This window comes from Sardina pilchardus, chromosome 19, assembly GCF_963854185.1.
Source record: "Sardina pilchardus chromosome 19, fSarPil1.1, whole genome shotgun sequence".
NCBI classification, from domain to species: domain Eukaryota; kingdom Metazoa; phylum Chordata; class Actinopteri; order Clupeiformes; family Clupeidae; genus Sardina; species Sardina pilchardus.
In genome coordinates, this window is record NC_085012.1 from 11,728,428 (window position 1) to 11,746,006 (window position 17,579).

Below are 17,579 nucleotides of genomic sequence, written 5' to 3' on the forward strand. Positions count from 1 at the left end.
GGCGGTGCTATGCTCCTTTGGAAGGTCTCTGGGTGAAGTGTGAGAAGCCTCTCAAACGTGCTGCGCTGCTGTCTCAAACAGGTGACAGGTGGTGTTGTGGTGTTTCGCTCTGTAGTGTGTGTTTATGCACTGAGACTAATGATCTGGGAAAAGGCCTCAAACATGTTTTTTTTTGCCTCATAACAAATGAGCAGCGTAGAGAGTAAATAGGTAGTTAGAGTGAGTGAGAAGGGGGAGCAAGGGATAGAGAGATGGACAAAGAATGCTCCGCAGTAGAGGGGTGGAAGCAGGGAAATGAAGAAAGACGGAAAGAAAAGTTGGATGGGAGAGGAGAAAAGAGGTGACAGTGTTCAAGAACTCTCTCTCTCTATTTCTCTCTCTCTCCTCCTTTCTCTCTAGAAATGCTGCAGTCAGCAGGAAGTGACTTCACTGAGCGAGCCTTCATTAGAATGTGTGTATTGCAAGTTTTTGCGTGTGTGTGTGCGTGTGCGCGTGTGTATGTGTGTATGTGTGTTTGTGTGTGCGCGCCACCCTGTCTCAGCTGTAGTTGAGATGCTGCTGCTTTTGTCAGCGCCGCCGCCACATGCTGGGAAGCCCTGCCATGCTGGGCCAGATTAGCATAATTTAGAACATCTCTGATTATCGTCAACACACTCCCACCCAGGATTTACAGAGCTGGGGAGCAAAATAACAACGCAATGTTTTCTTTTTCTTTTTTTTTCCTTTTTATGCCAGGGGCGTTGCAAGCGATGCATGGAAATACACACACTCACACACACACACAAACACTCACCCAAACACTCACCCAGTCACACCTCCAAGGCATTACATGATCCAACTGCTCTGGATGGGATTTTTGTTTGATGGAGATCTGTGCGTCTCAAGGCGCTCTGTTGTAGGATCCCGTTGCATGTGGATTCAGCTGAGCCTTCATGCTCTGATAATCCCCTGTGAAGAGGTCAGTGGCATTTTCCCCGCTGACTACATTACTGCGTCAGAGTGTGTGTGTGTGTGTGTGTTTTACGAGAGAGGAGGAAAACAGGCATTCTGTTTATGCACAGCCCTCTCCCTCCCTCTCTCTCTCTCTCTCTCTCTCTCTCTCTCCCCCTCTCTCTCTCTCCCTCTCTCTCTCTCTCTCTCTCTCTCTCTCTCTCTGAGGTGCACGTGCATAATGTCATGTTCACGGTGAACGCGTGTGACGTGATGGCTATTGAAAGGGGCCGCCATCGTCTCTCATGTGGCTCGGTTGGCACAGGCTGGCGTTCATGACGGGCGGATAGAGCAGAGCCTGTCTCTTCAGTAGCTGCCCAGCCCAGCCCAGCCTGTCTCGCTGCCCCCCCCCCCCCCCCCCCCCCCCTTCCACCCTGTGGGCTTGTGGAGGTAAATATGGAACCAGGGAGAGCTAAGACGAGGATTCAGCAGAGCCAGCACTCTTGAGGACTGCAGAGCTCCACTGCTCAGCTTCATTAAGAGCCCGTATGGTCACTGTGCTTAGACAGAAGGAACTCCTCCAGTTCCACTAAGAGTTTCTAAATGACTCCATAATACAGTAGGAGGGAATATTCTAGGGAAGTGTCTTGTCTTTGTTTGTGTTCAAAAAAATACAGACTGAGCTTTATTTAGGGCCTGTATGGTCACTGTGCTTAAGAGGAACTTCCAAGGGAACTATCTGTCTTTTTTGGTATTCAAAAAGTATTTCTGATTACCGGTATACCCAAAACAAAGCAAAGATTTTTCCTCATCTTTTTTTTAAGAAGGTTGCACAGACTCTGTGATACAGAAGATGTTGTGACGTTATGCGGAATAGTTTTGTCATCTGCAGACTGGCAGGTGAAGTGAATCAGCACTTTCCTTCTCATCCTACATAAGCCTCCCATGAGATCATTTAATCCCAAAGTTTAACGAGACGCGTCGTAAAACTAATTGTAATTGCCGCCATTCATCTCGGTTCTCTCGGTTAAGCTTGGCTCTCTGTTTTCACAAAGACATCTCTCAGATGCTCATCACCAATGAATCCAATAAATAACTTATCAGTTAATCCAATCTCAGACTCAATCCCCATCCCTGCAAAGAGAACTGACACAATGATTGTTGTTCTCTATTAAGCACGCTTGTCTCTTCCCTTCTTTTCTTTCTTCTCCCTCTCGCTTTTCCCACCCTTTGTTCCTTCCTGCTCCATCCCTGTGGGTTTAACCCAGAGCCGCGGTGCTAGCAGGTTCCAGTGATGTCGTATTACAGTAGCCAGGCTTCCTAAAGGCTCTCCGCCGCTAACTCCGCCGCTAACTCCGCCGCTAACTCCGCCGCTAACTCAGCCGCTAACTCAGCCGCTACCTTTACCTCCCGCTATCCGCCGCTATGTCTAGCAGGATTAATACAGTGTGGGGCTTTTGTGTGGAGGTCGTTATATATTCTCTCAGTGTGGGGGTTTTGTGTTGGGGTTATAATCTTCTCTCAGTGTCTAGCTGTGTAGGGGAGGGAGGTGTTAGTACTATTATGAAGCTAACCAAAGTGCCCCTCCATTTCCTCATTTAGTTCCCAGCAGTGCATGGCCATGAATGTCTGTCTGTCTATCAAGCCTTTTTTAATTAGCAGAGCCTGGTATTCCACACAGCTGTACTCATAGGAGGTGTGTGTGTGTGTGTGTGTGTGTGTGTGTGTGTGTGTGTGTGTGTGTGTGTGTGTGTGTGAGTGCAAGTGTGTGTGTGTGAGAGTGCAAGTGTGTGAGTGTGTGCGTGTGTGTGTGATAGTGACAGTGAACCCCATGGTTTTATTGCTTCTGTGCTCTCTCAGCCTCTTGGCTACCCATTGTCCTTCTTGTAATGTGTTTTCTGTGATAGGCAATGCGCTTCCTCAAATCAAAATGCTGTATAATATCATCTACCAGAACATGGTGTTTGGTTATGGACACCAGTGTATAAAGACACAGCTTAATATGCAGCATTTGTGCATTCAGCTGAATGAATTTGATATTTTTGTCTCTCTCCCTCCTCCGCTCCCAACCTCCCGCTCTCGTTTACTTTATCTGTCTTTCTTAGCATCTGCCTGTCTTTCTGCAGCTCTTTCATCTTCTCTTTATCTTTCACTCTATCACTCTATCCCTCTATCTCTCTAAGTGATCTGTCATTTCTCTCACATTGCCTTCTTTCCATTTGTCTCTTGTCTTTCGTCCTTCCTTTTGTGAATGCGTTCTTATTGAATTTATTTCTTTTATTTTTTTGTTTTTAAAAAGATGTGATGAAAGGAGTAATTCCTGTCTGCACTGCGTATCCACGGAACTGACACTATAGTTAATGTTCCTTTTCCCAGCAGTTGCGTCGGCGGCACGTTTGAGAAGTGTCACAGAAGCTGTATCTCCATGATATGCGTTGCATCAAACACCTACCAACTCTATTTTTCATGGAGGTCGTTTCTAGGACGCTTCTGAAAATGTCAAATCAAAAAAGCAACTGGTGGAACTGAGGGATTAGTAACGTCTATGTATGTTTTCAGTAGGTTTTTTAATGATTTTAATGAAGTCATTTTTTTAAATATAAAAATATATTTTCTCTCTCTCTTTCTGTCTCTCTTTCTCTTTCTCTCTCTCTCTCTCTCTCTCTAGGGGAGCGTAATGTGGACAGTCTTCAGCAGGCCCTCCACCAGTCGGTATTCCTGTCTGCGATGTCGGCGCACCCCAGCCGGGACCTGCCGCTGTGCTGGGAGCAGCACTGTAAGCTACTGCCCGGGGTCGCAGGTGTGCAGGCCAGCCTCGTCGCCCACTGGACCGTAGACGAGGTGAGGAACCCGCAACTTAGAACCCAAGAACCCTGACCTAGAACACAGAACCAGAGCATCAAAATATCTCATTTCACTTCTCTTTCTGTTAAATGACGCTCTTATCAATCATGCAGCAACATGTGCATTATTCAGAACAGTGCATTTCAGTTAACTGACCCCTTAGCTTAGATCAGTGACCCTCAATTCAGAACACAATACTTGAGTTAAGTGTACAGTTCTTCTTCTGTCTCTACTGTAATTTCCCAACTATTAGCCGCTTCTTATACATTGATTTAGCACAATTCAGCTATGGTTAATACACATGGGGAAGTTAGTATGGTATTAATATGATTTTGTTTTTGTTTTGTTTGTTTTTTAATTTGCATAAAACACTGTACTGCAGCTTATACACAATGCGGCTATATACACAGGAAATGACTGTAGTCCATCTCTTGGTATCACAAATACTACAATGGCTTGTAGTATTCTGTCTATCACCCACCTCTTGTTACTACAATAATGCAATGGGTTGCTGCTCAGTGATTGTCCCAAATCTGTGCCAATGCCAAGTGCACACACACAGTGCCAAGCGCAGGTTCTATCCCTTCTGCTATCCGTTAAACCACGGTTGTAAAAGATGATTAGATTAGGGATTACTCATGTCGCCCCAATAAAAAGACACCTTAATGAATGCTACTCGTGTAGCTCCACACAGCTTTCTCAGCAATCCGATCGTTAGCATACATTGTGCTGTAATGACTGGGTGGTGAGGCATCTTTCAAGTTCAGTCATGTAAGTATGGTTCGGTATCGCTCATTACTTCATAATCACTGCCCTAAAGCTTACAGTGTGGCTCAGAGACCACTTTTTTTATGGGACGGGATGTTTGATGGCTACAAATGAGTGGCTAATTAGCTGTCATTAAGTTATAATGGCCGTGTCTCTTTGCAGCTATTTGTTTACTATTTTCTATAAATATTTTTTTGTTCTTCAGCTCAATGATGTTTAATTGCTGTAATTTCTGACTGTGACGGGTAACGTTAGAGGGGTGTGGTTAATGTCAAGGGAAGACGTGTTGAGTTTTACTTAACGGAGTACCTCGGCTGAACGCTATAACTATGTTTTACGCGTCTACACTTAAGTCAGGTTTATGTGTGTGACTCATTTGGCTTATGAGTAAGCATGCTGCAGTGAGTTGCTATAGATTGGCCCATTGTTTTCCTATCGGTCTCTAGAGGAGCGGTTTAACTGAATCAATTTTTCTTCATAAAATCCGTCCCGCCATCATGCACATGAATGCGGCTGCTCAAATAGGAATTGGCAGTGTACCGAACATGATGTTCTGAAGCAGCTAAGCTTGTGGTTAAAGGTGTGTGTGTGTGTGTGTGTGTCGGTGTGTGTGTGTGTGTGTCGGTGTGTGTTTGTGTCGGGGTGTGTGTGTGTCTGTGTGTCTGTGTGTCTGTGTGTCTGTGTGTCTGTGTGTGTGTGTGTGTGTGTGTGTGTGTGTGTGTGTGTGTGTGTGTGTGTGTGTGTGTTTATGTGCAGTCATGCACATCTGTGTGTGTCTGTCTCTCTGTATCAAGGAAGCTTTATTTTTTTTGCTTTGATGAGGGGGTTACAGGTTGACTGTTGCCCATTCTCCCTTCCTTTCGCTCTCCCTTTCCTTTCTCTCTCTCTCTCTCTCTCTCTCTCTCTCCCCCCCTCCCCCCCCTCTCCCCTCTTCATTTCCACCTCACTGCTGATGGTGGCCCTTTAGCCTCAGACTGTGCTGCCTCACTCGAGCATTGCCATAGTTACGGGATGTAAGACACTCTGACCCCGCTGTCGGTCAGTAAGCACACTGGGGCTTGTAAACGCTGCGCTCTCCTCCTCCTCCAGCTGAATGAGAGGGAGACCGTAAACAGGTCTCACCAGTCGATGTGTTTGTTGGAGAAAAGGTGGATTAAATTACTAACGTAAACAAAAAGTGAGTTGTGCATGAGCTTGGGTAGCTTTATAGCATATGACCTCATGTTTCATGATGTATTCTTGGCCTTCCTAATGACGTTGTAAAGGAACGGCAAGTGAAGTATTCTTATCATATTTTAAGACGAAACGTTTGGCAAGATGGTTATGACGTTGGACCGAGACGAGGAGTTTGTTCGAGCATATGTCTGAGAGCGAGAGACAGAGGGAGGGGAGTGAGCTTGGCCCTCATCCTAAAAGTCTACATTATAGAAGTATCTCGAAGAAAGAAATCATGTCCTTGAAACGTTCTTGGCTGCCCAAAGAGGTATTATTCCAACAGTAAGTCTGAAAAAGCATTTGTAGCAATTCACTGCCGTTTATTAATCCTATCGGTATGCTGAATATGCCCCCAAAGAGAGGCGTTTCATTGCACCCAGATGAGTGTTCACTAGCAGCTTGCTGGCTCCGATTGAATTGTTAATGCTCACCGCTGATCAAACTTGAAAGAGAAGGTCCTTGCTGTTTCCTCTCGCTCCTTTCACCCCAGCAGGAAAAGATTCATCGGAAATGTCATAGCGTCTCTCAAGACCCGCTCTCATCGAAGCCATTTACTCAGCCATTTACATTCAAACCCCCCCCCCCCCCCCACCGGCCCCTGCCCCGCCCGCCTCCTTAAACACCTCTTTTAATCCCGCCGTGGCGGCATCACCAGCCGCCCGCTTCGTTGCCGGGTGACGGCGATTGATGAGGCGAAGGGATTATTCGGCTCCGTGCTCTTCATCCACCACCGTCCTCCCCACACACACACACACACACATACACACACATACACACACCACCACCCCCACCCCTCCAGCATGACAAGGAGAAAGCACTCAGAAAAACAGGCTCTCACGCTGTCTGGAGTAATGTCCAATCATGCCACCGATTAGGGCCAAGGGCCCAGGACCCATACTGATCAGCACAGCACAACACAACACAGCACAACACAAGGCCACACCAGGACCCATACTGATCAGCACAACACAGCACAACACAAGGCCACACCAGGACCCATACTGATCAGCACAACACAGCACAACACAGCACAACACAAGGCCACACCAGGACCCATACTGATCAGCACAACACAGCACAGCACAACACAACACAAGGCCACACCAGGACCCATACTGATCAGCACAACACAGCACAGCACAACACAAGGCCACACCAGGACCCATACTGATCAGCACAACACAACACAACACAACACAGCACAGCACAACACAAGGCCACACCAGGACCCATACTGATCAGCACAACACAGCACAACACAACACAAGGCCACACCAGGACCCATACTGATCAGCACAACACAACACAGCACAACACAAGGCCACACCAGGACCCATACTGATCAGCACAACACAGCACAGCACAACACAAGGCCACACCAGGGGCCCGTTGCACAAAAGCAGAATTAAGACATCCGGGATAAGTTACTGAGCCGCGATCACTGAATCCTAAACAAGAGCATACCGGCTGAATTGGTTGCACAAAGACCAATCCAGGATGAGCAGACACGGATTCATCAAGCCAGGTGTAAGTTATTCGGTGTATGTGCGCATTCTCGTTTCTCCCCCAATAACTCGCGGTTGGAATAAAAAAGACGCGAAAAATAGCGTCTTGCACACAAAGTAAACAACCGCTTTTGATATAGACTAACAACGAGGTAAAGTTTTAGTTTTTTGGATGGGGGATCATGATTATTTCTGTTACATAGCGGGAGTAGGTGTGGCAGATCAACTGAATGCAAATTTACGTATGCACCCACGTGTGTGAGAGCTTCCTTGTCTCGGCACGCAACGTCATTAGGAAGCGCTTTGCCACCGCAAAGATGCACAAAGTATCTTAATTTGTCTTAAAAGCCGAATTAGTTCAAAACACCTTCGAAAAATGTCCCCTCCACTTCCAATCAACTACTACAGCAGCCTATTCATCAAACATCTGTCAAAAAAGAAGCAAACAACGAGTAGGCTATGTTATTAATTATAAGGCCACCATAATTTAAATGACATCCATATGGTATTAGGCAGACATTCTGCTGTGTTTTGCGAGTAAATGCTTGTTGCAAATAATATATAAATGGAATCTACAGCTCTTTAAAAAAAATCACGTGGAGGTCTCATTTGAATGACAGCTAGCTGAACCAATCAGATAATGTAATTACCATTAGAATCAACTTATCTTGGCTGTGAGCCTGATCAGGAGCAGGCTAGCTCCACAGAATAAATCGCCATGGTAACTTATACCATAACATATCCTGCTGCCCCCTATCCCGCTTTTGTGCAACTGGATCACGGATAAATTGAGCCAGGATAACCAAGATATCCCGGGTTAATCCCTTATCCTAGTTTTGTGCAATAGGCCCCAGGACCCATACTGATCAGCACAAGACAGCACAGCACAGTACAACACAACACAAGGCCACACCAGGACCCATACTGATCAGCACAACACAGCACAGCACAACACAGCACAACACAAGGCCACACCAGGACCCATACTGATCAGCACAACACAACACAACACAACACAGCACAGCACAACACAAGGCCACACCAGGACCCATACTGATCAGCACAACACAGCACAACACAACACAAGGCCACACCAGGACCCATACTGATCAGCACAACACAACACAGCACAACACAAGGCCACACCAGGACCCATACTGATCAGCACAACACAGCACAGCACAACACAAGGCCACACCAGGACCCATACTGATCAGCACAACACAGCACAGCACAGTACAACACAACACAAGGCCACACCAGGACCCATACTGATCAGCACAGCACAGCACAGCACAGCACAACACAACACAACACAGCACAACACAATGCCACACCAGGACCCATACTGATCAGCACAACACAACACAGCACAGCACAAGGCCACACCAGAGGCCGAGAGGAGCTCTCACAACCAGCAAGACACGTGGCTCGTTGGCGTTTGATTGGCTGTGGGTTTAAGAGCTTTCGCTCGGCTGTCGAGAATACCGAGAGAGGGAAATGTCACGGCACAAGTGTTTTTTAGTTATGACAGAACAGAGGAAGTGATTTGTGCCTGCGAGGAAAAAGACTTAAGCCAAAACTGAGTGTTACAAAGTGCTCAAAAAACACCCACCTCGCCAGCTGCCAGCTTCTCTGGGTAAACATCGGCTATAGATTAGAGCAACGCTGTGTTCTCACGCCGGGTTCTATTCGCCTGAAGTTCATGCAAACACGATCAGTTTGTCCAGGTCTGAGCAAGCACCGTAACACTGTACTTTATTAATGTATTGTATGCTGCTGTGATTAAATCAGTTCCTGGAAGAGCGATATAATGTTTACACAGCCAGTGTCTGGGAAAACTAGTTAATCTATATTGAACCAGTGCTTATTATGGCTCCTGTAAGTGCCTTTCATTGAGCTAGTGAAAAAAGAAATGATTATGACCATCCTGGGTGGCAGACGAGTAGAACTGAAAGCTGTCCACACGTTTTAGTCATGTTGTCTATTCTTGTCTATGTATGATGTATTTTAAGCAGAACTCGGTGGGAAAAAAAGCACATAGGTATCCTACTGCCTTCATACAGCTACATTAACGCTCTAACTGCCACGGAATTCTAGAATACTGTACCCCCTCACTGTCAGACAAACATTCTAAATCACAAAACAATCTTCTGGATATTGTCAAAGTATTGTCGAAGTACTTATTTTCTTGTTTTACACCACTTTCGGTAGCTACAGTCAAGTAACAAAGGATCTTACAGCACTGCAGAGACCAGCCACTCAAAGTGTTGTGTTGCCTCATTCAAAGCTAGTCTAATGCAAAGCATTATTTCAGCAGTCCGACAGCACCAACTCCATGAATTTGCCTAGAGATTAGTGAAATAGCCACAATGTGATTTTTACCAGGTCAAGTGCTATTGATTAAATCTTTAGTGTTGTGGTGTATTTTTATTGCATTTTTTTGGTCATATCACTTTCACCTTCAGCCAGAATAAATGTAGGAGGCAAAGTGGGTTTCCAAACATGCCACACTGACAAGCTTAGTGAAATGAATACAAATCGGAGTGTTGTTGGCTCTAAATCTGAACTGAGGAATGTCTACAGGGATTCTGAGGGGTCATTCAGGGGTGAGGGGGGGAAATGAACCCGAATTTATGACTGCGGGGGAGAGGAGGATTATGGGATGGATGATACTGTATTCCGAGCAGCAGACATCACATCAGTGTGTTGTTGGAAGCCAGCGCTCACATTCCTCGACCCTTTTCAAATGCATCACCGCATCTTCATTCCCTCTGATATTGAGGGAGAATCTCTAAGACATGTGATCAGAAAGTGCAGGGGAAGGAAGGGAGGGTTTAGATGTTTAATATATGATCTGCTTTTGGCTGCTGGAGCTGTTTGTACTGGCCTTGAGTCTCACTCACCTGGCCCACAGGATAACGAATCAAGAGAGCTGGGGATTTCACATTGCTGCTGTGGCTGCTGCAAACTTGAATTTCATGAACATCTCAGCATGGGGGGATTTCATGATACAATATGCTCAGATATGAAAGGAACATGATGTAGTAGGCATTCCTCTACCTACAGAGTTTGAAGCCATTGTTTGAAGGTGAAATATGTTGTTTTAACACTTGGTAATGGTTGTGGTGATGTTTGGTGATGGTGGGGCCCGTGTTCCCATAGCTTTGATTATTCATTTATTTACTTGTTTGTGTATTAGCTGCAGCTCATAAATCTGTGCTAATAAACACTCTCAGTAGTGTTGCATTCTGTAAGTTGAAGCATCCCTGAGGAGTACAAGTTAGGTTATTATTCATTTTGAAGTCATTATTTATAAACTGAAAATGCAGTCATTTTAGTTAGCTCGTACACATCGCAGATGACTTTATTCCTCCAAGTCATCAGATTATTCGGTGTTGATTCTGCCCTCCGTTATGCAGATTTAAATGCTTGAGAGATTTGGGCTACTGCTGGATGAATTCTAATTGGCACCCGTCTCCTTGAGCTGGCTCCACAGGCTTAAGAATTTCCCCTCCACCAAAGATGGAGTCGCACCAGCTAAATACCACGCTCCTGCACTAATTCAACTAGGTAGAGTCCCATTTGCATATGCATGCCTTTGCCCCAGCCGGCTCTACATGTCGTGCAAGGTTGTACGGCAGCCTGTGGTTCATGCAAATACGGTGAGCGCAGCATCAATTAAAGCACAGTGCTTAGAGAACCGCTGGCCTCGTGCCAGAGCTGTGGGGTGAGTCCGCTTCCCTGCTCTCCCAGTCCCCCCCGGACCCCCCCCAGCCCCCCTCCCCCCTGAGTGGGGGTGGGGGTTACCTATTGCGGTAATGCTCTCCAGGTCTGATCAGTATGGATGTATGGAGGGGGTGGTGGTTGCCTATTGCAGCCATGCTCTCCTGCATTATTGACACGACACGGTACATACTGATGCTCCTACTCCTCATTTCTCTCCCTATGAGTCTCTCCTATCTTCCTCCCTCTCAAACCCCACCTCCCACACACACACACACACACACACCTACTGTAGAGTAATGCCCTTGTCCCACGTCTCAACCCCCCCCACACACACACACACATCCCTACAGTATTGCACTTATATCCCACATCTCCTCCCTTCTCAAATGATCTCTCAACATATCTGGATCAACTGATGTGGGGTTTGTAATTGCCTGGTGTCTTTCTGGGGGGCTGTTACCTTCTGCTGCAGCCTAGTCCTACAATATTACTGATGTTCTCGATAAAGGCATGTCATCATTTCCTCTTGACATAGAGATTCTGACGAGCTAGGTGAAACAGCAAAAACGTTACTGTCTGGAGTTTTCCACAGCTGGATTGAGTGAGTGTCCCTACAAACTACCAGCTGGAAGCTGGCGCAGCATTCGGCGTCATTTTTTCATTTGAGTTGAGTTGTTAATGTGTTTTGTTTTTCATCAAGTTGTCCCCCATTCTGTTGGGGGCTGTTTTCTTTTACTGTAGCCGAGTGCTACATTATTGCTGATTCTCAGTGTGCTCTCACTGACTGTGTAGAGCTTCCTCCTCCTGTCTCTGGTCAATCACAGTGGCGCATGTCTTAGGACTGGCCAATCACAGTGATTCATGTCTTAGGACTGGCCAACCACAGTGGTGCATGTCTTAGGACTGCTTCTTTTTTATCAGCAGAGCATGACTGACTGCGCTTGTGTGAGGATTTGTAAGTATATGATCTCTGTTGGAGATTGGAACCTATTGCAGGAGTCCCTGCATTATTGACATACTGTACGCCACTGGCAATACACCTCAGAGTTTCCCATATCTTTCCCCAACACACACACCCACACACACACACACACACACACATACATACACACACACACGCATACACATACCCACACACATACAGACACACCAGCAACACACACACACACACACACACATACACATACACATACACATACACACACACACACACACACACACACACACACAGCAACACACAAACAAATACACACACACACACACACACACACACACACACACATTCACACATGCATGTTGTAGCCCTACCACTGCTCTGTACTAGCTAAGCACGTGACTCACCTGAAGAGGTGCTGTGTAATGATCTGATTGGTTCCAACCCGTGTGTTGCTGCATGGAGGGTCTTGGAGGAGTTGACCCGTTGAGCAGAGGTGAGAAGCGTGATGACCGAGCCTCATCATGGTCACCAGCCGCTGTTGTGTGTCCGGCGCTCAGGATTCATCGCATCACTGAACATGTGCTTCTCTGTTTTCACTTGACTACGTGGGTTTGGGTGAAAGGACTCCATTGCCATACATGCCCGAAATGACCACATATGCTAGCCCAGGCTACAATAATACCAAGATCCATAACCAGGATCCAATCCAGAATGACTTCACAACCTATTCCAACGTCATTCCTTTTTTTTCCCCACCAACCTCCTGGTAGCCTGTAGACTGACCAGTCATGAAAACCCCACCGACCCCCCCCCCCATACGGAGGGAAGTGCAGTGGCTTAGAAGCCCCAGAGGTCAAGAGCTGCACAGAGACCCGTGATGCGTTGCATTGATTCATTGATCCTGGGCACCTCCATGCCTGGAGTCTATGCAGGTAGCTGCTAGTGTGCGAGCCGCTGCTGCGGAATTACCTCTGGCAGTCAAGGTCTCTGACCTTAGTGATGTCGGACTGGAACTGAATGTTATTCGTGAGAATGACCTAGAGCATTGGAGAGAGAGAGGGGGGGGGGGGGGGGGTATTTTATACTATTAGTGCTCTTCCTTGTGTGAAGGGGGTGGGAGGCCTTTATTTCTGATTAATGTCATCTTTGTTTTTCAAATTGTTGGAAGGGATATTTAATACAATCATGCTGTCATTTTTGACAGATTGCTGTTGAGTAAAAAGGTTTAACTGGTTGCCATATTCCAGCATGTGTCAGTTTTACTCATTTTTCAGTCTGGTGCTTTGCCCTTAAATAGGCAGGACCTTGCATAGTTGCGTAATTTTAAAAACCAAGCTAAACAAAGCGAAAATTCCTTGGCAAACCCTGTGATTTTAGCTTCAAAAGCAGTGTGTTAGAAAGCTATAACTCTCCATTTTTAACCTGAACCCATTTGCCTCCTGGCTCTACCTTAACACGAAGGTGCTGTTTCGTGTGTGTGTGTGTGTGTGTGTGTGTGTGTGTGTGTGTGTGTGTGTGTGTGTGTGTGTGTGTGTGTGTGTGTGTGTGTGTGTGTGTGTGTGTGTGTGTGTGTGTGTGTGTGTGTGTGTGTGTGTGTGTGTGTGTGTGTGTGTGTGTGTGTGTGTGTGTGTGTGTGTGTGTGTGTGTGTTCCTCCCTGGAAAGCCCACTCCTGTATTCTATAAATGGCCGTTTTCTGAAAGCTGGCTCCTGTGAGAACATTCACCCCCCTCGTTGTTTCCGCGGCTCACCTCTCTCCCCGTGCGCTGTGCTGTGCTGTGCCATTCTGCAGAGGCAGAAGCCGGAGCTGTGTGAGTGGACGGGCAGAGGCGGCGTTTGGGACGGGCCCCCCTTGCACAACTCCCACACAGCTCTCTCTCTCTCTCTCTCTCTGCCCTGCCAGCTAGGAGCAGGGAAAAAACACTACGCATTTCAGTCAAACCACCCCTCCTCTGTTTTGGGATCGTATTATTCAATTGGCATATTAATAACCAGCGCTCTAAATAGTCACCACCTGTACTCTCAATAGTTCTAACAATATGTGTTACTTAACTGTGTAGGCAAAGGTGTGCCCCTTTGGGGTTCTACTTTTACGCAAGTGAGCATACCTATATGTTGGACCTGTGCCAATGCCTTATACTGTATTTGTGGAGAAACGGCTGGATACAGTTTAACCCATAATGTGTCTTTCATCTGTCATCCTCACTCAGGGTTCAGTGTTGTACTATTGGCTCTGTGCAGTCTGTGTACGCTCACATCTTTGTGTCTTCGGGGAGACTTCTACAAGGGAATTAACATGCATGGAAGGACTCCAAGTGGACTATAAAGTATATGAACAGCTACGTGCAGCATCTGTGCTGTCTGCAGCTGTCTGTCTGTGTGCGTCCACAAGGGAATATGCAACTAAGGCATCACACTCTTTCCCACTCTTTACAGGTCGCTGACTTCATCCACTCTCTACCAGGCTGTATTGAACAGGCCAAGCAGTTCAGGGAAGAGGTAAGCAGTAGCCAGAGGTCTTTATTTTGGTCTTTATTCTTTGTCAAATCATTCACATGCTACTTAACTGAATAATTGAAAACTTTCGGGGGGGTTGAGGGGGGTTGTCTTCTTAATAATGACCATGTGAAATATTGTCATGAGATTAGAGTTGGTCATGAGTTGGACATGTCAGCCAGTTTCATTACACGTTACTACCCAGAGCCTTTCGGCTTGTGATGAGGGATCCTACATTATATGAATAGCTACATGTGGCATGTGTTAGTATTAGATGGGGATGGGACGAGAGGAAACAAATATCGTTCTCGTTAATATGAATGACTACGTTCACACATAAACTATAACGATGACGACATGAAGAACGATATCGTTGGGGATCACTTTCAGAGCGATTTTGAGAATGATAAAAAGAACCCATCACTTTTTCGACATCACATTTGTTAACACGAGGAGAGGCTTTTTTTTTATCGTTGGTCAGAGTGACCGCTTTTATCGTATGGTTATAGTTATCGTTCTTGGATGGGGAGAGAGGAAATGTCATCAAAGACTGGTCTAACACCGTAACCAGTCTTCATCAGTATTCAGAGTGTTCAGTCCTCACTTCATGGGGCTCCCAAAGGCAGGGATTCTATTTTCCACAAATGGAGTGATCCGAGTTCAAGTGGCTCCTTTAAAACGCATCAGTCTTTTCACTACGGAATTACAAGAAAGGCTCTGTAATTAAGCAGTGAAAACCAATAGAAGACAAAGTGCCTCCAAAATGCAACTTCAATATACTGATGGGCCTTTGACTTCAGCCAAAAACCATGCTCATTGATAGGAAAAGATGAGTTTGCTGAGGGCAAGCACAGCAAGGTTTTTCCGCCTCGTTGCCTCAAATGAGTTGCACATTGCTCTAAAGTAACCTGCTCTAATTCGACCCTCCTTCCCCCTCTCCTCTCCAACCCCCAACCCCCAACCCCCAACCCCCTTCCAGCAAATCGATGGTAAAGCCTTCCTGCTCCTGACCCAGCGGGACATCGTGAAGATCATGAGCGTGAAGCTCGGCCCGGCCCTGAAGATCTACAACTCCATCCTGATGTTCAAGCACGCCGAGGACGACCAGTCCACCAGCAGCGACGCTAACAACACATGAGGTTTCCCCACGGGAAAGAAAACGACACAAAACAAAAACAAAAACCATCCCCTGCAACAAAAAAAACAAACAAAAAAAAAAACTAGCTAGTTACATTACCAGCCCCTCCTTCCTTCTGTGACAACACACATAGATCAACTGTATCTTTGATCGACTTCATTCCGAGACCCCCTCCAACCTTGGTGTGTACAGGTACTATATACCTTAAGTCAATAAGGACTTGGCCACGTGAGGCTCTGTCCTGAACACCATTCTCTACTTGTAGGTCCCAGTGTTTCTTCTCTTTATTATTATTATTATTATTTTTTGGACTTAGTTTCCAAAAATCTGCCTTTTTGAAACGTCCAAACAGACTGTAAGGTGCACAGGTCAATCCACTCACCTGCATTCAGCGCACACAGTTTTCTACATCCTTTTTACACTGAACCTAACCCATGTCGTGTGTACTCGTATTATAACTCAGAGGTTCGGACATGTGACAATCAAGTATACACACTCACAGTACAGTCAATACTATACAGTACTATAGCAATCGGCTGGGTGGTCTTCTTCTGGGGAGTCAACAAGGTGCTATTTCTATTCAAAACCGAAGCAGTCTACTACACATAACCGGCAGGACTTAAAGCAAATGGTACATATTTTGATCACGTCTACTGACTTAAAATCTGGGAGGTGCTCGCTATGTTGTCTATTCTTATTTGACTCTATTCTATTTTGTATAAATGTTGTATAATTTCACTGTACCTACTGATTCACCTTTATTTATTGTGCAGGCCCAAGGGTGTTTTGCACAGTTGAAGGAAAATAATAATATATGTCTATGAATTTTGAAATGCCAAAATTTGTTTTAAAATTGAAAGAATTTATTTTATAATATATTGCACATTAGAGAAATCTAGGAACGCGCTAGAATCAACAAAACGAAAAAAAAAAGCATTCAGTTGTTGTCCAAATATATCCCAGGTTTTGTTTTGACATGTCATTGGTAATTGAACGTAGCTTCAAGACTCTTCACAGTCTTCTAGTTCGTGGTGACTTTAGCATCTCCAACTGTACATGGTATTCCCTATTTATCCTTGGTTTCTGTTGTTGTATATCTGGACCAACTTTCAGCAATTCAACAAGGTGAACTGCAAGTTCCGCATTCATTCTAGCCTCCATTACAATAGACGAGGTTCCCCCACTCAAAATATTTGTTCTGTTTCAGAGCAACTTTCGTAATGATTTATTTAATAACTTGTTATAATGCACAATTAATAATACGTATAAAATTATATAGGTATATATTTGCTATAAATCTTGACTATTAGTGTAACTACAATATAAGAAGATTATTTTGTTTGCTTAAAGCTTTTCTTGTAAATGTGGTCACTGAAAGACAGCCAAACACCAATGAAATGATCAGGAATGTGAAACAGAAACTGTCTTTTATTTTTGTTTTGAGTTTTTGTTTTCCCTCTTTATTTTGCTGACCTTCCTGGGGCCATCTTTATCCCAAAACGAAGAGCATCTGAAAGCGCGTGCTTCTGATGCGTATATATTTTTCACTGCTGTGCTGTGCTGTGCGAGACTGCTGGTTAGTGCATGGATAAACCTACAGGAATAACTCAATGCAACCTCTCAGCTCTGTTAAACATAACAGCGACAACTTGAGTCAAACGAAACTGTTCTGTACATATTTGCAAACCCTGTTTCTTACACTGATTTTACACTTTGTAAAACCAAAAGCATACAGATCACAACTTCACAACCCAAATAAACTGTAGAAACTCTCGTCATTGTCATTGTCCTGATTGTGTGGTTATCTAACCAAATGTGCTGTTGCCTCAACTTGAAATCTCACACACCAAAAATGGATGATATCTTGATCTTCCTGTAGGCCTGCAACACAATTGTTGTATGACGTCAAATAACAATCCAGCCCAAAATTCCTGTGGGTTTGTGAGTTTTCGTGAGTCCCTCTGGAGGGCAGATAATGACGGTTATTTACCGTTTCCTCTCAGGAAGCAAAATAACACT

General features: G+C 45.3%; 1 protein-coding gene across 2 annotated transcripts in view; it reads left to right on the top strand.

Moving 5' to 3' along the window:
* LOC134065938 (lethal(3)malignant brain tumor-like protein 4) overlaps positions 1 to 17,334 on the top strand; it is a 92,655-nt gene extending 75,321 nt beyond the window's left edge. For both annotated transcript variants that reach the window (XM_062521064.1, XM_062521063.1), the window contains 3 exons: positions 3,599 to 3,771; positions 14,363 to 14,425; positions 15,402 to 17,334. In XM_062521064.1, coding sequence (XP_062377048.1) covers positions 3,599 to 3,771; positions 14,363 to 14,425; positions 15,402 to 15,560 — 395 coding nt within the window. In that variant the 3' untranslated portion in view covers positions 15,561 to 17,334. The remainder of the gene's footprint in view (positions 1 to 3,598; positions 3,772 to 14,362; positions 14,426 to 15,401) is intronic.
* The last annotated feature ends 245 nt before the right edge of the window (positions 17,335 to 17,579 follow it).